Source organism: Athalia rosae, chromosome 5, assembly GCF_917208135.1.
Source record: "Athalia rosae chromosome 5, iyAthRosa1.1, whole genome shotgun sequence".
Classification (NCBI taxonomy): domain Eukaryota; kingdom Metazoa; phylum Arthropoda; class Insecta; order Hymenoptera; family Athaliidae; genus Athalia; species Athalia rosae.
The window spans coordinates 10331592-10356534 of record NC_064030.1 but is presented as its reverse complement, the minus strand read 5'-3'; the positions used below and the strand labels follow the sequence as shown (position 1 = coordinate 10356534).

Sequence of the window (24943 nt, the reverse complement as noted above, 5' to 3'; positions counted from 1 at the left end):
CAATTAGATAGAAATGCGTTCTGACTTTGGCCTGTTTAATTTCGTGACAATGAGTTACAACCACAGCAGAAAAAACATAAAAAATCAAGAATTTGATACGATTTAATGCGACCACATTGTTGATTACAGGCTTACAAAAGTATTAATAGCAGAGACTGCTAGGGATATTTTTAACGATTCATATCTTTTATCTTTTGAGGACATTTATAAAAGTTTCCCTTGGTATTGGGATGTTCGCTACCATACGCAGTTTTCGCTTTCCGTCTGCCTGAAAGGCTAGCAATTTTTTTCTCCTTGTGACGTCTCCACCGTACTGAAAATATTTCAATAAACAAATAAGAGAAAAAAACACAAAATATGAATTCACGAATTTGTTTTAGTATCATAGCATCTTACCAATTTTGCCGTAACATCCTTTCTGTAAGGCTTCAAATTCTCCCTGGCCAATATCTTGTTTCCTACCGCCGCTTGAATAGCAATTAAAAATTGTTGTCTAGGAAGTATGTCCAATAGCTTAGTGCACATTCGTTTTCCAACCAAAGTGGCTTTTGTACAGTGAACTACTGTACTTAGCTCTTCAACGAGGGTTCCGTTCAATAAAATGTTCAACTGAAGAAAGTATACAGCATAAGTTTCATTACCTATGAGGAACTGTAGGTCGACAGACCAGTAATTCTTACTCTGACTATGTTTGATGCTTGATATCCCAAGTCTTCATAGTCAAAGCTGGCATATCCAGAGGTGATCGACTTGAGGGTATCATGAAAATCCACAACAATCTCGTTCAAGGGAAAAGCGAACTGTAGCATAACTCTGTGGCTATCAATGTTTGACCCTGATTTGTGCAAACCCCTCTTTTCCATGGCGAGTGTCGTTACAGGCCCCAAATACTCGTCTAAAAAACGTCTGTCATCAGCAAATAAATATTTTAGCGAGTCGAATCGATTAAAGTAACAGTAGATTGGAAAATGATAGATTTTGAACTTTCCCTTACCTGGTGTTATGATGGTACCTAACACCGTTGGCTCATAGTAATCAGAAACAATGGACGGGTCAGGCATGTGTATCGGATTGTTGAAAGACATTTCTTCGCCTCCATATTTAGCGATATTTTTATCACCAATGACTTTTGCTTTGTAAGTGACATTCGGCGCTGTAACTATTGGTTGAGTACCATATTCCTGCTCCAGACGCTGAATGAACACTTCCATGTGTAAAATTCCTAAGAATCCAATCCGCCAGCCAAGACCAAGTGCTGGACTATAACGATGAAATTTGTTACAATTGATTTTGGATTCTATTTAAATTTGTAAAAACATAATGAATTTCAGAGCTCAAATTATACCTCGAATCTACCGCAGTACTGACGGCGTAGTCATTGAGCACAAGCTTTTCAATAGCACTACGCAAGGCGCCATGCTGAGATTGATCCATGGGATAAACACCTGCATACACCATGGGCCTTGCAGGTTGAAATCCTTCTAGTGGTTGAACAGGGGTTGATTTCAAGTATAGAGTATCTCCTACCATAGCTTCTTTGGACGACTTCATATTGCAAGTGACACATCCAACTTGTCCAGCAAATCTTTTTGGCAGAATAACAAGCAACGTTTGGTTACCTGATCAAAATTAAATCTAGTGCTCATATTTGAAAGTAATTACGTCCAAGCAATTGAAACTCACAGTGTCTTCACATTTTGTTCAAATGGTGTCAAAATAAATAGATTTTTTACTTCATACGATTTTTCAGTGTACACAGAAGCAATTACATCTCCTACAGAAATGGAACCTTCATTAATATAGACCAAAGAGATGGCTCCTTTGAATTTATCAAACCAACTGTCGAATATTAAGGCTTTGAGGGGACCAGTTCTGTTAACAGGTGGTGACGGCAATCTCTCCACAATAGCTTCAAGGACTTTGTCAACTCCTGTTCCAAATTTGGCAGATATTTTGAGAATCTCTGACTCTTCTATATCAAATAGGGTTTTTAGTTGGCTAGCAACTCGTTCAGGGTTTGCATTTTTTAAATCAACTTTGTTCAATACAGGAATGATTTTAAGATCTCGTCCAAAAGCAAGAAAAAAGTTAGCCACAGTCTGTGCTTGGACACCATGATTTGCATCCACTAACAAAATGACACCTTGACACGCAGCTAGAGACCTAGCCACTTCGTTTGAAAAATCTACATGGCCAGGAGTGTCAATCAGGTTTAATAGATACTTTTTGCCTTTGTAGTTGTATCTCAATGATGCCGTTTGAGCCTTCACGGTTATCCCTCTTTCTTTTTCTACTTGCAATTTATCCAGGAATTGTGCTCCTGCATTTTGTTTTATTGCGCCCGTTATTTCCAGTAAACGGTCTGCCAGAGTACTTTTACCGTGATCTACGTGAGCGATTATGCTAAAGTTTCGAATATTTTCTAATGGAGTCTCGGCCACTTCTCTATCTTCATTCGCTGAGGAGTATCGTCTTTTGTATATCATAGGCAGCTGTCTAGATATTTCAAACACATATGTTATGAAATAATGAGATTAAGAAAGCAGGGACTTCAGATATCAAAAGTCTAAGTTCGTCATAGAAAAATATTTAACAAATCATGACTTGGGTCATATAAACAAACCTGATTGTTTTTCGAAATATTTTAACATTTCTGAACGAATAACTCTTGTGTATGTTGAACACACCGCAAATTGTACTTTTTATGTACATTTTAGGTGGACAGTTGTTCCTAAATTATAACTCAACAATTATGCAAATTTTTAACAGAAACAAATTCTCAAGAATTTTAACCATGCACTGTCCATGTCGTAACTGTCGCCACCATACGCGAATGGGTAGAAGTTGAGCCTCTGCTGAGGCTTCTGCTTCGCCCAGCTGATCGACTACCTCGTGCTTGCTCGTGCCTAGACGTCAGTTGAGCAAAAATGGTGTTATACAATGTGTTGTTGAATGGGGTGAGAATGTTGCCACTTGTTAGAACTATAGTAGTTGATAGTGCTTGTGGTGGGTATATTGCACAGATGACAAATATCAGTTTCACAAATATAAGTAAACATTGTTCGTATTCTACGAATTCAAAGAGAATAACTGAACGTCAACTCAACCCTCAATCAACCAACATCGATTCACCCAATGGACCACCTGTGAGTCCTAAAATTACCGTTCTGTCTGGAGTATCATCGGTTGTCATAATGACTCTAGAAGCAGCAGAGCGAATAGCCAAACGTAGGAATCTGAGACTGGTCAAAATTACTGACTATGATCCAAAGACACGCAAGCCTACTTACAAAATGATGACAGGTGCTGAATACTTCCAAGACGAACCTAACAGGCGGCAGCAAAAAGTGCTGAAAAGACAGACCGAAATTAAGGATTTCAAACTGATTTCTATGACAACTAAAATTGACAATAACGACTTGAAGTCCAAGACAAAAAGTATTGTTAAGTGGTTGAGCAAAAGACATGAAGTTAGAGTCACTGTTGGTATTCTGCAAAACATTCAGACGGCGGTAAGGTCATGCACAGCTTCCTTACATCATAGCTATTTATATTCTGCTTTCTTAATTCAACAGGAAAACATATGCACGTTAATTGAAAATGAGACTAAGCATCTTGGAAAAATTCAATCAAAATTGCAAAAGGGTAATTCGATAAGGTTCCAAATTATGCCAGATGTGGAAAAGATTGAAATACAAAAACCTGAAGAAGCTGAAGCAAAGACAAAACCTCAAGAATCCACTTGATCCTCCATATGTTTATGGAGTGTTTGCAATTGTAGCATACTCATTTTGTCATTGTTTATTATGTTCTTACTGCAAGTCATTTGTATCATAAATTAGTGACTTACGAGATTAAAAAATTTCCAACAACTTACGAGTATAAATGGATAATGTTGTAAATAGGTTGGAAGGACAAAGCAGAATAATTGTTGTGAGAAAATGGAAGAGAATTCCACTTTTAATGCGTACACTCAATTATTGATAGATTTATATTTTTGCGAAATTATAAATTCAATGTTACATAGAATGAAAAATGTCTCTCATGATTAAACGGAGTGTGTGACAAAACTGTTCTTTTTTTCCTTAGCCTAGCATCCCTATAGATCTTATGATCATACTAAGAAATATTTATCCATTATTTGTCAGAGTAAAATTGTTTTGATGTGGACCAAAGTATGTAAAAAACATTTGTGTGCAATTCTCTAGATATAATAATATATTTACATTCGTATAATGTCATGTGTCTTCACCGCAATCGATCTGACTTATTAATACTAATCACTATGAATACAGAGTATATATTATATGTTATTGTCAATCGACACTGTAAACAAAAATTTTGTTCAGTTTAAAATACTCCATTCGATCACTTGTATCTTAATTCTATCGATATGCAATTTACATATGGGGCACTCCACATCAAACGGGCGACTTTTGACAAGATATTTTTTGAACTTGATGTCTTGAGGGGTCTCGGAAACCAAAACACATAAGAATACCATATAAAACTCGATAAGAAAAATTTGCCAAATTTTGGCTCGAATTTCGAGCAAAATCTAAGGCTATAGGCTAGACGTTTTTTTGGAGCGAAATGTGAAATTATTGCAAAATTAATTTCAAAACGCTTTTCCTATGTATTTTCGCTTAAGAAACATGTGAGGAAACACGAATGCGTTGATTAAATTGAGTTGGAAATAAATCCCATCGACATATCCTCGATTTTTTGCATTTTGGAGCAATTAATCAGATCTTTCGATTTCATAGTTAGATCAATTTGGTTTTCAAATTCGCATTGCCGAGATCAAAACACATCAGAATAAGATAGGAGAAACTAATTAAAAAATAATGTTTATTTTTAACCCCAAAATCGTAAAAAAGTTTAAATTTACAATTCTCATCATAAATCGTAGCTTATGGGAATTCTGACTTTGGGCGTTAATACGTGGTCTGAGCATGATTTCTGAAACTCCTCAAGACGTCGAGAAAGTTTTATCAAGTTCAAAAAATATTTTGGAAAAAGTGGCTCTTCTGACGTCGAATGCCCCATATACATTTACTCTCTAAAAATGAAAAAAATTACTATAACAATATCGGGTATATGAAGATATAATGCTTGTACAGTATATTACATTACAATACATACTTCCAATTTTTGTTTGTCAGCATTTAAATGGCGTTTCCGTGCAAAGAGAAGAAGTATCTTCTTCTTCTTCTTCAAAAAAAAAAAGAAACGAACAATTAATGTTAGGTACATTTATTGCTAAAATTATTCTTAGAATTATTTTACGACGTACAATGAAAAACAATGATGTTGAAATGCAGCTTCTGAGAGCTATAAATGCCTGATGTGATCATGTCTACATTTTGTTGGATTGTATTTACGATTCATATTGTGATTCCGAGAGTCAATCGTCTCAAAGGATTGCACGTACTGTGGATTTTGGAGTTTCCTAAATATCTCGTATGATTTCTCGTGCTCCAATATAGATTTTTAATAAGTCCAATTATGTATGTCTTTCACATTTTATGGTTTACTTATTCCCTAAATTCATTTATTTTTAATGTACGTACGTACAACTAACATATGTATGACTAAAATGTATCAGAATGGCTCGTGACTAGTCCTGTATAATAAGTTCACCACTCTACCCTCGTAGTAATATCATACCTTTCTAACAAAAATAATTAATAAAATACAGTAGAATGTCTCATAAATTTATAATATAAATGTAATGTCGTGTAATTATGCGCATTTTGTAGTGCCAATAATTGAAAAATCTTATTGGCATTTTTGAATTTTTTTTTTTTTGCAAATGATCTGCGGACGTAAAATTATTACGTGCATATTACGTATGTTTCCATATTTTAAACTTACGCACTAATATTTTGTTTCACTGATTCGGAGTTTCGGTGCATGCAGGCGAAGAACATGAAGCAAATTGAACGAGAGAAGGACACAGCTTCGCTTCTTGTCCAACTGGTACAACCATTATATTTCTTGTCCTGTGGCGAACGGAATATCCGCACGTTGCTGTACATGGCGACCAAGGTGACCAGGAGGATACCTCACAATCAATGGGATCTAATTCCAAATAGTAAATTAGGTAAAAAATTGAAAAAATCGTTCCGGGCTTTTATCAAATTAAAACTCACTCGGATCTTCACTGGATCCATAGAATGAGTCGTTATAACTTCTGCGCCGCATTCCCCTTCGGGTGGCTGCAAATGAAACAATTTGATAGAAGTTGTGTAATTGAAGGTTGAGATATGACGATACCGTCGTACTGCACACTTACAGCAAGGTGGTACTTTCCGGCACCTTTTTTTCTGTTGCAGTTTGGTTGGGCACTTTCTACCACCGTTTTCGGCTTCCCGCTGCAGTGAACCAAAAAGATGGTTTTAGAGATAATGGCCTATAATTGTTAGTATATATTTCTGGTGGTTATTTTCATTCACTAACAATAATCGTTCTGTTACGATACGTGTAGCCTTTGCAGTCCGATCTGCAAGGTGACCACGATCCCCATTCGGTAAATTCGCAGTCAATCGAATCGCTCGAATATTCATCCGTAGTTTCGATTACTTGGCTACCAGATGGGATCCCTCCAAGGTCCGGTTCCTCTGTTACTTGTGCTGTAAAAAAGTTGAATATTTTCATAACTCGAAAATCGTGTAACATATTTCTTTTTTCATTAGTCCAGGAATTTGAGGGTTTGCTAAAAGAAAAAACCGTCACCGTATTTAGCTCTTTTGGTTTTTCCGCTACGTTGTTCTTGCGTAGGTATGTGATAAGAGAGCACGCTGCTAAGAGAGACCTTAAATTTCTTCATTACCGCCGAAAGATTCGCTCGAAGTTCTCCTGAGTAGTTAGTAAGCGTGCATGGGACAAGCTTTGTGTTAGCTAATGGTTAGCCTTTCATTAATTTGTTTTTTTCAATTACTGATAACATTTAATAAGTAATCGATAATTCTACAACATACTTTGATATCTACTGCAGACGTTATTGCAGTCCTGTTCTGTCGGAAAATTATTCCTGTTTCCGTTACAGCCGGTGTAACCGAACCATCTGCATTGGTTGCTCGCACTGTCAAAGTAGACGCGCAGAATATTTCCATTACATGTACCAACGACTTGCGGTTCGCTGCAAATGCCTAAATGAAGCGATAAAAGGAAGTAATTTTCGTTCAACAAACTCACAAGAGTGAATAGAATAATTTTGCTAAGCACTCACTTCGCGCTATTTCCTCCGAAAAATCACAGTTTGGAATTTCTGCCTCGCAAGATGCTTGTTCAATTTTACATTCCTCAAGATCACGTTCTTCCGCGTCGTTCATGTGACTCCAGGATTTGTTCGGAAGTCTAGATCGTAGTCTGACTCCTGGACCGCAACTTGAACTGCACGGGGACCACATTGACCATTCGGTAAATCTTTCTCGCGGACATTTCTACGGAGAAAATTTTTCTATCAATTATTCGCCTTACAGGAAAAACCATCGTCGTTCTGAATGCACAGCCATGCATATAATGTTTCAGTTCACCGCATACTTTTTATTTATTTATTTATTTTTTCTGACTTACTGCGATCACATACGTACTGTAAGTATATTATTATACTGTGACGGTGCAATGGGCAGATACGTGAGGAATGGTGCATCAGTTGTATTATAATTGTGTTCGAATGAAAAATGGGCAAAAATATATTTATATTCATTTCAAGATGCGTCAATGATTAATTCCGTAACGGCAACTTTCATTCGATGCGATGAGATCATGATAAGAATGACGTTCAAAAAAAAAAGAATAAAATAAGTAAATCAAAAGAAATAAATCGTGACCATTTGTCATCGTACCTGCAACCATTCCTCTGACCTCGTCACTTCCTCGATGTATTCAGTTTCATTTTCATTTTCGTGTTCATTTTCATTTTCATTTTCGTTATCATTTTCATTTTCATTTTCATTATCATTATCACTATCATTATCATTATTATTATTTTCATTTTCATGTTCATTTTCGTCTTCATCAACAGCAGTTTCGGTAGTTTCGCTTACCTCCTCGGCATCGGGATCATCGTCGGAGCACGGTTCATTTTCATCACATTCAATGGTTTGTTCCAATTCTAAGGGATGCACGTTATGCATGCAGTATTTTCTGTACTTTCGATTTTTGTATTTTCGCGAACGTGTTTTTAAACCCGCACCACATGTTGTCGTACACGATGACCACGCCGTCCATTCCTCCAACTCACACATTTCCGCGGTCAGACCAGGACGCGTGGAATGACCAGGGCTGGAAAATAAAAAATAGATATACCTATATAGGTGGTTCCACTCATTCGTCTTCATATAACTCTGCTCGACGGACGACAGAACCCATAATTCACAATGAAAATATAAAAAGAAATAAAGAAATAAAGAAAAAAAGACATCTGCCCAGATCATGATTGATTATGATATTGAGAACGTTATGCGGAGTTCGATAACTGTCGGATGAAGTTATGAAATTTGTAAAAAAATAAAAATAAATAACCAACGTTTCAAAAAGTTTGTCAAGATTTGTAGAGTTTGAGGGTATCCGATAATGTTCTATTATTATACGTGTGCCTGGGTAGAAGTTTCAGGAATATACGTGTGGAGTGCATGATACAATTGACTTACCAGCGTTCAACGTTGCACTTTGTTCTTCCAGTTAATTCGCGTTTGCAATTACTCGCTGAAGCTGCTTCTGGGTCTATATAATGTCTTTGACGAAGTTTATGCCCTCGGCCGCACGACCGTGAACATTCGCCGAATTTACTCCAGCCGCTCACCTCGCATGCCTCTATTAAGTTGGAAAAAGATTTTCAATTATTAACAATCGATCGATCAATCAGTAATCCATCAGGGCTTGGCGTGATTATGGTCAACTGAAATTACAGTCTACTAAAAATTTACGATCGAAAATAAATAATTAACAAATGAATTATAATGCGGTAAATAAATTGGAAAACTTCAGCATCAGCTAATATTATTCCTCACCTGTAGATCCGTGTGAATATGCATGGAAAGTGATCGACTCAAAATACATTGTAGATTAATAAACAATGAATTTGGTGAGTGATGTGACTGAGCATGTGACGAATAATGACAAAAGAAAACAACTAAAAGCGATACTTGCTACGAACAGTATGACCAGGTTTGCCGTGTCCGGGACGCCCACCTGTTGGACCCACAACGGGTTGCGGATCGTCGCAGGTTTTTTCATAGAGACGTTGTCGGTTGAGGTAAAGTTTTGCTATTGGTTTCATATCGATGCCACTTTCATCGTAAAACGGTGATCGGTTGTCATGCGGAAACGTTGAAGTTATTCGGCGAATAGGTTCTCTTGGGATTGTAGGAGAATCTGGTGACTGAAAATTAATCCTAATTGGTTTCACTTCGGTATGCGAATATTATAATATCGAAATATGCATATTCGAATGGTATAAATTAACGTGAACAGATTTATAATATGTATATATATATATATGCGTAAACATCTATCGATTTGGCGATATAGTATCTACTGCAGATTTTTTTTTCATTCGCAAGATAAAAAATGTAAAATTTATCGCTCTTCTTTTTCATCGAAAAAGTCAAAGCCATCTGCCTCTTATGCTTAAAATGAGTAAAGGCAAGGAGATTTTGGTAAAATCGGTTCGCGTCTGGAGCTCGCTAGAGCGCCTTTACATCTCCATTACCCTCGTATCAGCCGTTCCAACGACCATCAGAGCAACGTGTAGGGGTTGAAAGCGACGCCACATTTCGAACGGTACATAAATCAGCCGGCTAGTCGACCATAAATTCCGTGGGTAGACACCAGCCATTCGGGTTAGAGAATCTTGTGCGAGAATATATTTTTTTACGCAATTTTTTTTTTTTTTTTTCCCTTCAATCAAAAAGCTTAAATATGGACGTCGCAATTTTCCCTCAGCCCAAGAAATGTTTTTCGCAGTCGAGGAATCTGTCTTCCGGTAATTTACCCCCAGCTCCTTCGTATTCTTTTATCCCCCTAGTTTTGATGCCATTCGGAATCTTGTCACGGAAAAATTCGGAGCGAAAAAGACTAACTTTGCGGATGAGCATGATTTCGGAAAATCGTTGAGAAAAGGGACTGGTGGAAGGGAAAAGGATTTACGTTCTCAATAGCTAAGAAACCGAATCTTAGACGCTATCTGTCACGGATCATCTGTCACTCGGATAAAGTTTAAAGGGTTACGCTCTACCATCTGCTCGGATAACCGCACCGACCCTTCACCGTTATCGCGTCATCCGCGTGTAGTAGCATATTTTAAAGTCGTAGTTGGCTTGTGTATAGCAATATAAATGAGGATGACATCTCTGCAGTAACAGGCGATACATTCGATAATTGGTAAATGATCCAAAACAGCTCCATAACCATGCCGAAAATGAGCAATTGACCGTGCGATTGTTGCGGCCATAGTGTGGCCATCCCAGAATTATCGGGACGCGTTGCAGTTCGGTCGTTACGTTCAAATTATACGCTCTGTTATTTTTGCAAATCAATGGCATGCGGACACGCATCGATCACTATAATTTGCAGAACAATAACCGCCCATGGTACCGAATATCGCTGTAGAATTACCATACAATTTTTATGAAGAATGAAAGGAAATGTTCAATGGAGTGATTTATTCGATCTAATTCACTTACGATGTAAGTAATTCCGCTGTCTGTTCCTGCGTCGTAAGGGTACAAATTCAACTCCTTATGTTCTATCCAGGAACAGTTTGACAGGCAAAGTTCGAGTCCTGAAACACCGACGATCCAGTCCGGCGAGGGATCTGCGAATATGGACAAGGAAAAAACGAGACATATTTTTTTTAATTTTTTTGGGAAAACGGTCTGTGGAAAAGTTGATTGATTGATCATTACCGATCATAGAAACGAGCGACATGAGATGGTGCTTTCTATCAACGCGAAAAACGGCAAAGGTTCTTCCCGTGACATTGGGATAGCTAATTCCTCTGGCTTTTATAATAGTCCTGATGTGTTCGCTCTGAAAATAAACAATCGAAGAAACGGATACAAGTGAAATGAGTGAAAGGGATTTTTTAAAATTGTTTCAGTGTTAAACCTCGTCTTTCAATTCGGATTCAAGCATCCTTGTAGCTCCCCGTTCAGCGACTTGTTTCAGTCCTTCGCTGGCTACTTCCGCGTATTCCCAAAACCTGTAATCCACGGTGTGCGAAGCACCGATTACGTCTGAAAATCTCGTCAACCATCCGTTGCTGGGAAAGTCCTGTACGAGTAAAAGAAAAGAACAAGTCTTTTCATCCAAGAATAATATCTCACGTTTCTCTTAATTCTGTTTTCTCATTGTTTTTTTTTCGTCGAGCGGAAATCAGAGTCCCGAAAATATTTTTCTCTCTGTCTGCAGTGGCATTTTGATTCAGACGCTCCTCGGAAGAGGTGAGCTTAAATTTCCCATCCCCCTTGCACAGATCAAAGCCCTCATCACATGGAATTATCATTACGAAACCTGTACCTTTGGGTGCGTGTTTCGAGACCAAAGACCTTCAAACGTCACCTCGTACTTTGCTTCGTCACAAGCGCAACACGTTGAAAGTACGGGACCTGGGTCGTCGATTTCAGAAGCTGAGAACTGGCACAGCGTCACAGTCAAACCACCCTCATCCATGTACCACGTTTCCCGAGATTCTACTACGGTTGCCCTGATTGGGAGAAAAAAAAATCTTAATCTGTCCCCTTTCAGATTACATTTCGGGAAAAATTGGTATACCTGATCAAAATGCACCCAGCGTCTTCCATGGGGCTCATCCAAGCGACGGTAACTTCTTCTTTCGGAATTTTCGAGGCTTCGATTACGGCGTTTGGACACTTATCGGAGAATTTAGTAAAACTAGAATCTTCTATTTCAAAGTAACCGATATCAGCCGATTCGTCATCTCTGTTTTCAGCGACTAGCGTAAATCTCCCGAATTTTTGTGAAATCATTCCAGATTTATCTCCCTGGAGGCTGACTGGAATCAAAAATTTTTTTATCAATCGTATCAAAGACTTGAACACACATCTCCAAGAATACTCCGAAAGCTCAAGCCGAGGTTGATGAATGTACAGTTGAAATTAACTGGCTTCGGATTTCTACTCTAGTTCATTAAATATTCTTAGCGCGAAAGTTCGTCTCGGATAGGCAGATATTATACCCATAATATATGAATCCTTTGAAACTACTCAAGTTGGCAGCACTCTTCTACACTGGCGATATTAGAACCGGAGGTTGAAATATGTCGAGGTTGAACTGGAGAATCATGCTGCGACTTTATCTTGGAATCCCTAGTACATAGATATAGGTATAAGTACACATGGCAGAATTGCAATGGCAAGGGTCGACGGTACATAATATTTTCTGGAGCATGGAAATATCAGTAAGTTCAAGAGCTGCATACCTAAGGATAAAATTATTGCTTCGAGCAATGGAAAATGCAGCACTTTTAACGTAATTAGGAACAGACCTACATAGTTCTGATCAAACATACCTATATTCTCTACATTCTAAACGGAAAGACCCGCAGCAATGTCAGTGATGCGCACCACTCTATTACTCCTGGGAACGTTAAACTCGAGTCGGAAAAAATAATGAATTGGAAAATGGTCGTGGCGGAAGTTCCGCGCAGTGCTGGAGCAGTCCTCTGATTTTTATTTATTAAATTTTTTTCATCTTTAGCAGAACTGCATCACCCTTGTGGGTTGGAATCTTACAATTAGTTATTATTATTTTCTTAAATTCTGCAATTAAAATAATTTCGTGTACTTCGACTTTTTACTGCAGACAAGAAACGAACGCGTATAACTTATATTTTTATCATATTTTCTTTTCTTCTTTCGGTAGAAAAATGTTGGAAAAAAAATTTTCTCAAACAATTTTTATAAGAAAATACCTCTACGCGAAGTGCATCAATAGAAGAAACTTTAGATTCTCGAGTCATACGTTTTCACTGAAAGTTTTCTTCCTGCCTTGGTTTAGGCGCAGATTGAAATGAGCTGAGAAACGTGCCGGGCATGAAATAGCAGGGGCGCGTTGAATACCCTAAGATTCAAGAGTCGACGGAGAGAGTATAACTTTTACTTTTTTTACTTTTTTTTTTTCCATCTCTTTTTGCTCCATTTCAATATATATATATATATATATATATATATATATTATGTATATTTTTTTTAATTTATTTTTCAAAGCCCACAACGGCTTATAGAATAAATTCTCGGCAATGAAATAATTGCTTTATACCCTGTTAGAATGCGGTGATTTTATTGGCTCTTTAGCGAATAAAAGACTGTGAGTTTAAAATCCCTTATAAAACTCCGCGAGTTCTTACGTAGGTACCGGAACACACCGGTCATGCGATTCTCTTATCGTTTGCATAAAATCGAAGCACGCGGATTTACTTCTGACGTTTGTAAAAGTTATTCGTTTTACGAGTATACGTATACCGATAAATACACTCACGTAAAATTTCTCAATAATACTCCGTTCGAATTTATGATTTACCACAAAAATTAATTCCCTATAAAAAAAAACTGAGTTCATAATTAACGAGTTTACGATAAATTCGTTAATTATTTCTATGTACGTTATATCTATGATAAGTATAGAGCTTGAATTAAATGAGAATAAATACGCGTAACAATTACCAATTCACCATAATCATTAAATAATTGCGCCTTTCATTTCAGTATAGGAGGTCTTAACGTTAGCGTTATAAGTATACGTACGTATATTTATACATACAAAATAAGCAGCGAGGGTCAGGAAACCGGCAATTAAACCCTCGGAAATATTTTAACCAAATAAAATTGCTGATGTGAATGTATTTATACATCAACTATAGGTATACTCGCTGAAACGAGCAATATAAGATAGACCGTGTGAAATTTTTATTCACCGTTAGCCGAGGAATTTCTGCATAAAGTTGAACTTTCAGAAACGGATATCGAAAGCTCGTAGTTCTCGTGGTCGACCATTGAATTTCGATAAGGTAAATGTGTACATTGCCGCTCGACGGAAATTCGATCGTTAAATGTAGATACCGTGTACGATGAATGAAGTTGCAAAGGACGCTGGTGCAGGACGATACAAACGTCATGAAGTCGTCAATACCTTTACCGTGGGAGAAGATAAGGTTAAAAAGATCCAAGCTTGCAACGCCGTACCTACTATATCTTCCTGACCGTGATTCGAAATCTTCTTTTTTCAATTTTTTTCAATTTTTTTCTCACTTTTTTATAGCACATTTAATTCTCCCCGAGGATAGTGAGATATTTTATTGAAACCGATGTAAGTAAAATGACGTCACGTCCCGCGTACCGTAAGCCAAGAAAAGATGTTGGGCTTCTTTATAGGTATACTTGATAGAAAATGGAAAGAAAAACTTCATCACGTTATTCGAATACAGCTAAAATCATCGGTTCAAATACGATGTACGTACTTCTGATTTGGAATCGAGGAGAGTGAAAGATTAATTAGAAAAATTGCAGAAAATAAAGTAGATAAATGAAAATGCATATATCGAAGTTCAATGTCATCGATCGCCACTCTCTTTTCAACGGCATGTCCGAAGACTTGATTCTCGTTTTCATGCACGTATTTGAAATACGAGGAAATATTATAAAAAATTAATTAAAAGCTCCGAGGCGCGACGTCGATAGCGGCATATCCGACAAGAAATGGTGCGCGGCGATACTGTTTTTGATAATATGCGGATACACAGGGGCGTGTATAGGGTGTAATACGGGCGTACATTGTACGTATAGTACGGAGGAGCGAACAGAACGGGCAGTTTTACGGCTTCACGAATTCCCAGGTCTTCTCAAATAGCTACGAGCGCACTCTCGGCCCATTAGATGAAAAATTCAAGGTTCCCTCGGCTTACGGCGCAGAGAAATATTTTTCACCTCGCGGTTTAGTCAGACCTTTCTTTTCCCCTTTTTCTCTTTTTTCTCTTTTCTAGTGTCTTTCTTTTCTTCTTCCTCATTTTCCACGATTTATCCCACCCTTCCTAGTGTTTTTTTTCTTACTCTTTCTTTCCTGCCTCCTTTTTTTTCGCCATTATTTAGCAGGCGTACAAATAGCAACCCTGTACGTACTGCACGACTGTAAAATGAGAAATAAAAAAAGGAGAATTTAATGTGAGGGTTTCTCGATACAGTTTTTTTTTTTTTTCTTTCAATTCCCAACACGGCGCTATCTAAGTTCCGATCATTGATTCGCCGACCAATTAGTATCTAACGAAATAAGAGAAACCGAAAAAGGAGGAAACAAAAAGTATTCCAACAAGTTGGAAAGTGACATAGACGTGTAATTCAGAAAGTCCAACTTAACTTTTAACTCTAGAACTTATTATTGTCATTTAGTACAGCTGCTGCAAGCCCACAAGGTACAGCAGAGACTTTCGGAACAAACGATATGAGGGATGGTTTTCGAACCACTTTAAGAAGTTGAACTTTCCTATACAGAAAAATGAAAGATACCTAAATATTTGAAATAAAAATGAACAAATATAATCGGTCACCAAGACACCGTGAACGATACATAATATCTTCTGCATCGACGTTGCAGATTTAATAATTTTTATTTTTTCACCTTTATTTCAGGTGCACTGGTACAAAAATGATAAACAACTTTTTACCGTGCAACCGGAATAATTTGTTCCGTTGGCGAGCTGTGGCATTGGAGTAACTAAAGTTGAAATCTCGCTGAAGATGAGATCGAAATTTGAATAAAATAGGATTCGAAGTGAACGCAAATTTTCAAAAAATTTTTCCATTTTTTTTCGTATTATATAAGCACATAATTCCATTCAAAATTGGTAGTAAAATGTGAGCCTCGTACAATATGGAGGATTTCGATTACGCTACTTACTCGCAATGTACTCGCGTATCACGTGAGCTCAAAGAGCTTACTTTTGCTGCTGCTGTTGCAGTCTCGTTATATTTTCTTTCTCCGTGAATAAAATATACGTATGCATACGTTCGGATACATACGTGTGTACGTATAACCAATTCAGTCAAGATGAAAGAGTGAAGTAAGGAAACAAATTCTATGAGTAAAAAGACAACCATAAGAATTCCTTCCGAGCGTGGGATACTTTTTGGTTGAAAATTTAAATCCATCATCAATTATTATCATCATTTTTCCCCGCTATCAACATTTTTAAAAAATTGTTGGATTTCTCGTTTTGATCGCGATAAGATCGTTGATTTTTTTCTAATGAATTCGCAAATATCGGGAGAATATAATAATTTGCCACACCGTGCAGGCCGGTTTCCATCTCTTTGTGAAAATATAACAAAATGGCGAGCTTTTTTAAAGCTTATACGGTGAAAAAAGTTTCGTTGCAGTCCACGTATTTTTAATCAGCTTACAGCTCCGTTGGTATAGTCGGCGGCTAGCTGGTTGGATTTTCGTGAATAATCCAGACCTTAATCACTCAGAGCTAGTGGATGACGTTGGAGCTTTGGGGGCCATGTAGTGTTAGCATTTTACATTACGTCATCAGCTGCTAAGCATTGTATTATGTATACCTATAAAAGCGGTGAAAAGTGTGCACTGTAAATACGTACGTACGTACGTACGTGCAGAGCAGTTTTATTCTCATAACCCTGAATTAGAAGAATTAGCCGTGAAAACGCAGTTAACTGAAGCCTTCGCCACAGAGTCGGATTACTAATTAGTCATTATGTGACGCGGGGCAGATGGCGAGAAAACCTACGAATATTGTTTATTTGAGTACTCCACGCCGCGAAACGGTATACGTAACTGTCAAAACTGTTCAAAAAAAATCAAACGTCGGAGAAATTATCAAAACAATTTCTCTCGCAATCGAGTATAGCTATAAATATCGTATTTATACATGTACGCGCGAGAGAAATGTAACCAAACGGAATTAATGATAATTATGGAAATAAATTTCAAATTAGTACAATTAGAATTTCGAGGGTTGAAGGTAGGCGGATGGGGGCCGGGAAAGTTGAACGATTTGAGTGATAGTTGAAAGACGATTATAACGGGGAGGGTTGCATCAGCCGATAACAATCCTACGGAATGGTGAGAGGTGAGATTAAGAATCATTAAAGCAATTATCTCAAACTTAATTAGAATCGTGATAAGGATCTCGTAAAATTGTCAGCTCGTCGTTTGCTTACGCGAACGCGAACGAAATTCATTACATCCTCGGAGGGACGTCATGGGATTAAATTAAGTGTTTTACTTAACGCTACCGCGGCTGCGTTGTAATAAAAAAAAAAAAGATTTTTTTTTTTTTTTTTCATTGCTACAAATGTCGCTCCCCCGTAAACTTTGATTGAATTATTATCGCGACCCCCCAAATTGATCGACGTTTCTCAAGTCCGTATTCAAAGTCACTGGATCTAATTATACCTCATCATTCGATCTCACTACCCATTAAATAAAAAATTTAACGATCGGCGATGGGCATTTGTTACACCTACCCCTGCACCATCGATCAAACAAATTAATTTCGCTTCATTTATTTTACGAGAGTTTGATTATTGTGTCGATCACAAGAAAAAAAAAAAAAAAATCAACTACTGGAGTAAAAAAAAAAAAGGTCGAATCTCCGACGATTTTTATTAATCGCGATCCCATTGTCAGTAATCTCTGATCAGGCTTCAATCAACGACTCTGATGTATTTTACTCGACATTGACGCGTTGACGATAAATTTTCAGAAACTTTTTTCAACTGCTTACATAATAACAGTTTTCAGGCCACATAAGTGAGTGTTAATTTAATCGAGGATATCTTAGAACCGGTTGGCTTGTCGCCAGAAGGATGTAGAGCAGTGTGATATAATTTCACCATTTGCATAAGGGTACATATCCTGCAGGCGCCTCAAACGAGTCTCTTCGTGTAATCATTTTGAAAAGGTTCGGTAACTATGAGCGTGTTCGTAATAAAGGAAAAAAAAAAAAAAAAAAAAAAAAAAAAAGGTGATAAGTCGTCGTACTTGAGAATTCAATTAAATTTGCCAAACAATTCCGCAATATAATTTTCGCTAATAACTTTCCTATGAATTTCAGGAGTGCGCACTCGTCGGAAGGTAATTTCACATTGTGGAGTGATAATGAATGCAATTGACCGATGAAAAACTTCACTTCCTGCTTTGACCTACTATCAAAGTTCCGCTGTCACTTTTTCTGCGATATAATTCTATTCGCTACAGCTGCAAAGCAGCGAAAATTTATTCGCTAATTGTAGTAGTTACTGGCAAATAAAAGGGTCGTACAGCTGACAGCTACTAAGCCCTGCACATTACTGCAGGATAATTTCCGCAAGGTCGCGGTTGGATCTAGGTACGTAAAGATTCGGTCTGCCATTTTGAAATTTATCCTTCGTAAGGGGATTATGCAAACCGTATGCTGATGACTTTGCAGCATTTCCTAATTGATTCAATTTTTTGTTCCTTTTTCTGTTTTTACTCTCTTCATCTTTTCCTCTGCCCTTTCCTTTTTTTCTTCTTACTCTACACTTTTTGCAAAGGTAGGCCTAAATTCACCTGCCCTGTATCAATAAGATCAGACGTAAACTTTTAAACAGCCTTCTCGTGTCTGTTGAAAAGTTTTTTTTTCATTCCTTTGCTGTGGATTTCTTTCTTTTTTTTTTTACTCTTCGCGTAAACATACCCTTTCCGGAGAGTGAGATGGATCGGTAAAATTCTAATCTTTCGTATGAAATAAAAATTGCGATTTCGGAGGTTTGAACCCGAATCGATCTTTAACAAATTTCATATTCAATCTGAAAATATTTAATACAGTAGGTAGGGCAGCTGTCGAGACACTTTCACAGTTATTTGAAGCTTTACCAAGAATCACACGTAATAACGTAACACCCTCGCCTAAAAACGGAACGTACGCGAATTCCAAAGGAGTAATAAGCTCGGGAATTCAGCGAGGAGGTTAGCGAAGAGAAGAAGAAAAACGTACGGGCAAAAAAAAAAAAGATTAAAATATAAAAGATACAGAACGGAAGAGGAAGCCAAGAAAGAACGAGGGGAAAAACTGGCGGACGTGAACTTTTCTCGAGTCATTTGGTTTTTCCCCACCAAGTAATATACGCACAGTGTGGTGCATGCGTATACCGTATATTGTACGACGGGAATCTCTCGAAAAATGTTTCCGCTGTACTAAAGTATAATTAGAAAGTTTTTCTTTCCTTTTTTGGGTCGGGATACAGGTATGTATTTGCAACCCGCGATCCTCATCCCTATGGCTGTTTATGGGCCGAAAATCTTCACCCGACTTTTTTTCCTTCCTCTATTGCCATTCACGGTTGTTTGAGATCGAATAAGCTTTTGTTGCGTCATTCAAAAATAACGTCGATAATCATATCCCTACATTACGAGTTGAGGCAGGTTCAGAATTAGTATGCGAATCCATTCGTTTGACTTTTGCTCGAAGGGGTGGTTTTTTTTGTCATATTTTGATATTCGAGTATGGTCGCGTTTATTCGCGGACATTGAGGTACATAAAATAAAGCAATCTAACCCGAAATTGGGGATCTGTAATGGCTCATTGCTTGGATTGGTATCAGGCAATGTTTATAGGGTGGGATTAATTAAACGTTTCCACCCCTGTTTTTGGGGGGGACTCCGACCTTCCACTTTGATACGCGTACGTTTATTTTCATTATTTCCTGTCACCATAACGTATTATTCGGGTAAAAAAATCTCTGCAGGGGCGACGGACGATACCGATTCACATTTTGCGAAGCGGATCGAACAGCTTCAGCTACATATTATAAGGTGATCGTAAAATTTTCCACTTGAATTCTTTCGATGAAAAAACTTACGGGGCTAGCGCGGTATATAGCCGGGCGGTTGATCCCGATATTCGACCTCCGAGTTTGAAGGACGTTTTAAGTACGTGTTCACCGCAGCTTTTTCGAAAAGTTATTCGAACGGGGGTAGGGTCGGGGATGCAAGTCCCGTATGAAAATGAGCACGAGCGACCTATATGGACGTCGTTGTAACGTATGGGAATGTAAATTTCATTGCCTTAATATGGGGTCATAAATTTAGGAAATTTTTATCATCAGTAAAATCGGTTGCGATATTACGAACCTCTTGAGTTCAGGTCGTTGTTATGGAGCGTGAAATTGATCAGAAATTCCTGTGGGTTCTCGGCTTTAGAAAGTGCCTTTTAGTGCGGCGGAAGCGAAATTTTCAGTGTAAATAAAATAAGCCATGCCTGTTGAAAAAAATTGCATTTTTTTTTCTTTCCTTTTTCAGTTCGGTCTTCCTCGGCAATATTGTAAATGCCAACGTATGCTCCTCCGCGCTGGTCATGCTCGTGAATTTATCTCGTTTACTTTGCGAAGCACTTGGCGTATTGCAATTTTAGGGGAATTTATAAAGCATATATCTACATAGGAGGTGTAATATGTGAAACGTAAAGTGCAACAACACACGCCGCAGTATTAGCTAATGGAATTCGCGAAGATACATGTGCATCCTGAGAGGTTGTTCCTGCAGCGGGTGAGTTTCGAGTTTGAAATTTTTGTTTCGCTGCACAGAATGAAGAATTTTTTATCGTCAGGTTAATCAAAAGAGGGCAATATTGTTTTGAATAAAAATTCACTCACCGATATATTTCGTGTTCGGTATATAGGAGCTCGTGTATTCAGTCTTGTTATATTCGGAGACAACAATTCGGAACTTTCCTCCCAAGGGTGATCGAGGTTTTAGGGAATCCTCCGGTTTCCGGTCACATTTTCCAGCAACTTGGATGACGACTGCTGCGAGCAGCATTAGTAAAATCCGCACCTCGCGAACGACCATTTTCTGCAAAAACAATCAATCAATCAACGTGTATTACGTTAAGAATGGGAAGAAAGCGAATTTTTCAATGGTATATATTAGAAAAGTTTCTGAATGACTTTGATCTGCGACTCATTAATAAGTTCAAACCGAAAACTCTCGGAAGCTAATGGAAATTCCGCCCAAAAATAATATGATATGAAACTTGAAGAGAGTTACAACCAAGGAGATTCTTCGTAGTTCATCAACTTTTCAATTCAAACTTTAACCGAATTCCCAAACTAATTATTTGTCACCCATCCTTCGATCGACTGTACCATATTAATTTCCAAATGAATCGGTTTTTTTTTTTCTCTAGCGTCAAGACGCCGGCGAATGAAAAATGAAAAGAATGTTATCGCAAAATCACGATCGGTTTCGCAAAGTTTCTTTCGGCATTGGCACTTGGCACCTGACACGGGGAGTGCCACGTTGGTGATCGCTGTTTGGACAGATTAAGTTTGCATCGAGTGAATGCATGTACGTGACTCACTACTCATGTATGTGGCCGAAGTTGGCAGGCGTCTCAACTATTTGGAATGGTAACAACCGTACAGAAGTCGCGAGTGCAGGACCCAGAGTCGACCGTACGGCACAATATACCTGCTTCGCATCATCCCATGCAATTCGGAATATGATCCTGAGATCAGTGCGAAACGGCGCGACGTCACGGGGAAGACCAAGGAGATGTTAGGAGCGGTTTTTAACGCTTTTTACCTCGCTTTAGACTCGCGATGCAAGGAGTACCCTTGATTGGCATAATTCAAATGCTGATGGACATCGAGGGTGCTTCGCCCCTCGACTCGAGTTCAACCTCATGTTTAATCTCTCTATCTATATTTGAGGAAGGAAGTGTAAGGGGAAAGGGAGCTTGATTTTTTCTTAAATACACAACCGAAATTGTACGCGTCTTTCAATCTAATTTTGGAACTTGAAGTGGTCTTATTTTCGAAGTGAAAGCACAGGCGGGCTAGACGAGAAAAATTTCAAACGTCTAACGTCTTCGAAGCACGTGACCGTTGTGCAACGTGAATTTTGAAAATCTCGAAAGTCGGGGAGCAAGAAAACAGGTGAAAAATTTAATTCATCGCATCGTCTCTTGACAAATCATTGTTATTGTTTTCCCTGTATAGATGTGTAGAACCGAAACGATACGATGTGTATATGGGGCGTAACATTTGACTGGTTTTGGCGCATCGCCATCTTCGCCGGTAAATCCCCAAACGAATATCCGGTTAGCGATGTAGATGTAGGTAGCTGAGTACACCGTGAGATATACATTGAGCTAGAGCTACACGCGAACGGGAATGTAGCGCGTCAAATTCCACGGATCATTCCATAATTCAAAGCTTATGGTCTTCGATATAACGAGATAGTAAAAGCGGAGAGAAAAAATTCCACGTTTTCTTTTCACACCCCGTACAGAATTTATTCATCTCGCAATTTTTTGTCTCATTACGAGACTCCCGTAAAAGTTAGTACCGCGGACGGATCCGTGCCGCGGTGGCTATAAATCCGTTGAAAAGCGCGAAGATTGCGGATGAGTGAAATAAACGAGCCGACGTGCAGCGTGGTCGGAGAAACGGAAGTGGCTGTAACTTGGAAAACAATTGATTCACCCCAAACCAGTGCTACTCGGCTCCTCTTTTATCCCAACCAATAGCCCTTTCTCCATCCCGCGGCCTCCACTTTGACCGTATTGCAGGGGCTCCGCTACGGGGTAAAATTTATTTCCCAATACGGAGTTTGCGCCAACCGGCGATATATTTATACGCTATTCTATACGGGATAGTTCTCGGCTCAGCGTTAAATATATACCTATATACACCCTGGTACTAGCTATAAGCTCCAGGACTCGAGATTCTGGAGATTTTGGTGTTCCTTCGTCCGCGAATACCGGACTCTGATTCACAGAGACATTTTTACGGGGGCAATCTGTCGGTGAAAACGTACGTATTATAGGATCCTTTGCCCCTTTTTTTATATCGAAGAAAAGTAGCTGCCAGAGCTTTGTTTCCCCGTTGCATACAGGGTCAACCAACTTCGCGTTTTCATCCAGAAATCAAAGAGGCCAACTATTTTCTACGTTCTACTTTTATTTTATTGTATTTTCCATGTTTTGTTTTGTTTTTTTCACGCTCCGACTCGCGATGGAAGTACGGTCGAAGGCCCCTTGGCTTCAAACGTTTGTCGCGCTATACCTCCGTACACACGTATAGCTGCTGCGACGAACATATCGATAGATATAGCCTTCGCCGGAGGAGCCGTTTGAGGACTCGCGAACGGAAGTTCTCGGTCGCGGAACGAGAAAAATAGAAAAGAAGAAAAGAATAACGTAAAAGGGTTCCAATTCAACTCCTGCGTCAAGCGCGAACAAAGAGAGGTGTACAACCGTTTTCAACTTGCAAGAGGAAAAGGAAAAACAATTATTCCTCTTTACTTTATGCCACCCCGTTCTTACACCGTTCACACTTATTGCAAATTTCACTCTCTCCTATGCGAACTCTCTCTTATCGAGAACTCCGTGTAACGAATTTATGCCACGACGTATTCGAGACTGGAGGATCACTTAAACGCGGTAAGCTAATCTAATCTGGGGTGGAAACCTGTTGCAGAGACTAAAGGCATAATGTAATGTAACCTTTCTCCAAGCCTGATATGCGGATTAAAATATGAATACGATTAAAAATGGAAATTAATTAATACTTACGTAGTAGGGAAAACGAAACTTTTTTACGCCCGCCTAATGAAGTTATAATACAATTATGTTACTAATCAAATTCTGCAGATTTTGAACGTAGGCACTTGAAATTATTGGGTACAATGGTACAATTGTTTCGACAAATTATACGATTATAACAGATTGTGAGCTGAATTTAGTTCAGATTTTCAAGCATAAGTTCGAGTATCGAATATATTTCACCACCCGGCCATCGGAAATATTACTGAATTTATTTTGAAATTGGAAATTTTTTCACTTCTTGTTTTTTCTTTTTCACGTTATTTGTTCAGTGTGTCCCTCCGGAACGACGTCAATTTTTATGCAGTTTAATTCATACATTACACTACTGCACACGGTCGACGTATTCGTCAATTTTTTACAACCGCACTCGCACGAATTAACTAAAACAAATATCTGTACGCAAAACTCGTTACCAAAAGTAATTAATTCGACTACATATGAATTCAGAAATACTCCGCATGAATTAAAGTATCCCTTTGAAATAGTGCGGTGAGCGAGGAGTTGGATATTTTTAAATATGTAAGTCAATTAAAATCCGGCTTTTGCGATTAACAATTTTCAGTTACTTAATTACGAAGTGATTATAAGATTTTGACGACGAGTCTTCGCATGGAAACATGAGGTAGAGTAAGATAGGAGGTGATAAAAACTTTAACCCAAGCGGAGATGACTGCCGAAGACAAAATGAAGATATCAGTAATTTACGGGAAATTTCATACTCAAGCTCTCTGGATTAGGAGTAAGCCTAGGACTGTATTAAGTCGAGAAGTGAGGGCGCGTTTCGAGAGCAAAACTTAATCTACCCAAGAAGTTGTGTAAATCATAAAGGCCCAGATATTTTACGAACAAATGTAGAATCTGTTAAAAATACCGATGAAGAATTATAAAACCGTAATGCGTTGATTCTGTAAAATTGTCATCTTCGATGAATGAAAGTTTTCAATATTTTTCAAAATACTTACGAAGCAGCTTGGCCCGCGCCAATCGCACCGTGGGAAAATGTCCTTTGCTTATGAATTTCGTTTTGGAAATCAATTGATGATCGCGATCAAGTTCGAATTCACATAAATAAACAGATGTCACATGTACCGCGTTACAGTTCAAAGAAGAATCAACGAAGTTACATCATTTCGTGAACGTCCCGTTTGCGATCCGGCAGCAAACTGCGGCTGCCACTGACTGACTTAGACTACTACTCTCCGTCTGATCAACGCGTGACAAATCTACTCATGCGCACCGAGCTAGGAAACTTTTAGCGTCCTAATTTTGTTGGGTACGTTGTACTTACTTATATTATTCTTGTACTGTATACATACCTGTACGAAA

At 38.3% G+C, this 24943-nt stretch overlaps 3 protein-coding genes and 1 long non-coding RNA gene across 10 annotated transcripts; 2 read left to right on the top strand and 2 right to left on the bottom strand.

Moving 5' to 3' along the window:
* Positions 1-84: 84 nt before the first annotated feature.
* On the bottom strand, positions 85-2844 carry LOC105685449 (translation factor GUF1 homolog, mitochondrial). Its single transcript, XM_012399530.3, has 7 exons — positions 2624-2844; positions 1684-2496; positions 1346-1585; positions 995-1260; positions 681-895; positions 397-609; positions 85-313 (listed from the first exon to the last, which is right to left on the bottom strand). Exons 1-7 carry the CDS (start codon positions 2710-2712, stop codon positions 188-190), a joined length of 1962 nt encoding a protein of 653 aa, XP_012254953.1. The 5' UTR covers positions 2713-2844; the 3' UTR covers positions 85-187.
* On the top strand, positions 2819-4070 carry LOC105685802 (translation initiation factor IF-3). 2 transcript variants are annotated; one of them, XM_048655626.1, is made up of 3 exons: positions 2903-3006; positions 3084-3512; positions 3576-4070. In XM_048655626.1, the coding sequence occupies exons 2-3, from the start codon at positions 3195-3197 to the stop codon at positions 3744-3746; spliced, it is 489 nt and encodes a 162-aa protein (XP_048511583.1). In that variant the 5' UTR covers positions 2903-3006; positions 3084-3194; the 3' UTR covers positions 3747-4070. The 2 variants fall into 2 exon arrangements, with proteins under 2 accessions (XP_012255647.2, XP_048511583.1); XM_012400224.3 differs by having other exon boundaries at positions 2819-3512.
* Positions 3978-24771, bottom strand: LOC105685779 (spondin-1). 5 transcript variants are annotated; one of them, XM_012400193.2, is made up of 17 exons: positions 24580-24771; positions 20661-20859; positions 11785-12025; positions 11530-11716; positions 11119-11283; positions 10917-11040; positions 10695-10825; positions 9202-9391; positions 8661-8823; positions 7854-8292; positions 7235-7448; positions 6984-7154; positions 6739-6861; positions 6463-6635; positions 6299-6377; positions 6156-6221; positions 3978-6084 (listed from the first exon to the last, which is right to left on the bottom strand). In XM_012400193.2, exons 2-17 carry the CDS (start codon positions 20854-20856, stop codon positions 5894-5896), a joined length of 2853 nt encoding a protein of 950 aa, XP_012255616.2. In that variant the 5' UTR covers positions 20857-20859; positions 24580-24771; the 3' UTR covers positions 3978-5893. The 5 variants fall into 5 exon arrangements, with proteins under 5 accessions (XP_012255616.2, XP_012255603.2, XP_012255634.2 ...); XM_012400180.2 differs by having other exon boundaries at positions 9160-9391; positions 24580-24770; XM_012400211.2 differs by having other exon boundaries at positions 8055-8292; positions 9160-9391; positions 24580-24769.
* Positions 16738-24572, top strand: LOC125501018. 2 transcript variants are annotated; one of them, XR_007278491.1, is made up of 4 exons: positions 16738-17113; positions 17781-17947; positions 18101-18373; positions 21194-24572. It is a non-coding gene; the product is annotated as an uncharacterized LOC125501018 (long non-coding RNA). The 2 variants fall into 2 exon arrangements; XR_007278492.1 differs by lacking the exon at positions 21194-24572 and adding an exon at positions 20308-20438.
* Positions 24772-24943: the final 172 nt, after the last annotated feature.

Bases quoted from the DNA above. Each gene is read 5' to 3' on its own strand.
- LOC105685802 (XM_012400224.3), top strand. From the start codon at position 2,928: ATGGTGTTATACAATGTGTTGTTGAATGGGGTGAGAATGTTGCCACTT. The intron at 3,513-3,575 runs GTAAGGTCATGC...TTAATTCAACAG, and splicing joins TGCAAAACATTCAGACGGCG to GAAAACATATGCACGTTAAT.
- LOC105685779 (XM_012400180.2), bottom strand. From the start codon at position 20,856: ATGGTCGTTCGCGAGGTGCGGATTTTACTAATGCTGCTCGCAGCAGTC. The intron at 8,824-9,159 runs GCAAGTATCGCT...CCAACTTAATAG, and splicing joins ACCTGGTCATACTGTTCGTA to AGGCATGCGAGGTGAGCGGC. The intron at 6,862-6,983 runs GTATGTTGTAGA...CTAACTACTCAG, and splicing joins CGTCTGCAGTAGATATCAAA to GAGAACTTCGAGCGAATCTT.
- LOC105685449 (XM_012399530.3), bottom strand. From the start codon at position 2,712: ATGTACATAAAAAGTACAATTTGCGGTGTGTTCAACATACACAAGAGT. The intron at 1,261-1,345 runs GTATAATTTGAG...TCATCGTTATAG, and splicing joins AGTACTGCGGTAGATTCGAG to TCCAGCACTTGGTCTTGGCT. The intron at 610-680 runs GTAAGAATTACT...TACTTTCTTCAG, and splicing joins AAGCATCAAACATAGTCAGA to TTGAACATTTTATTGAACGG.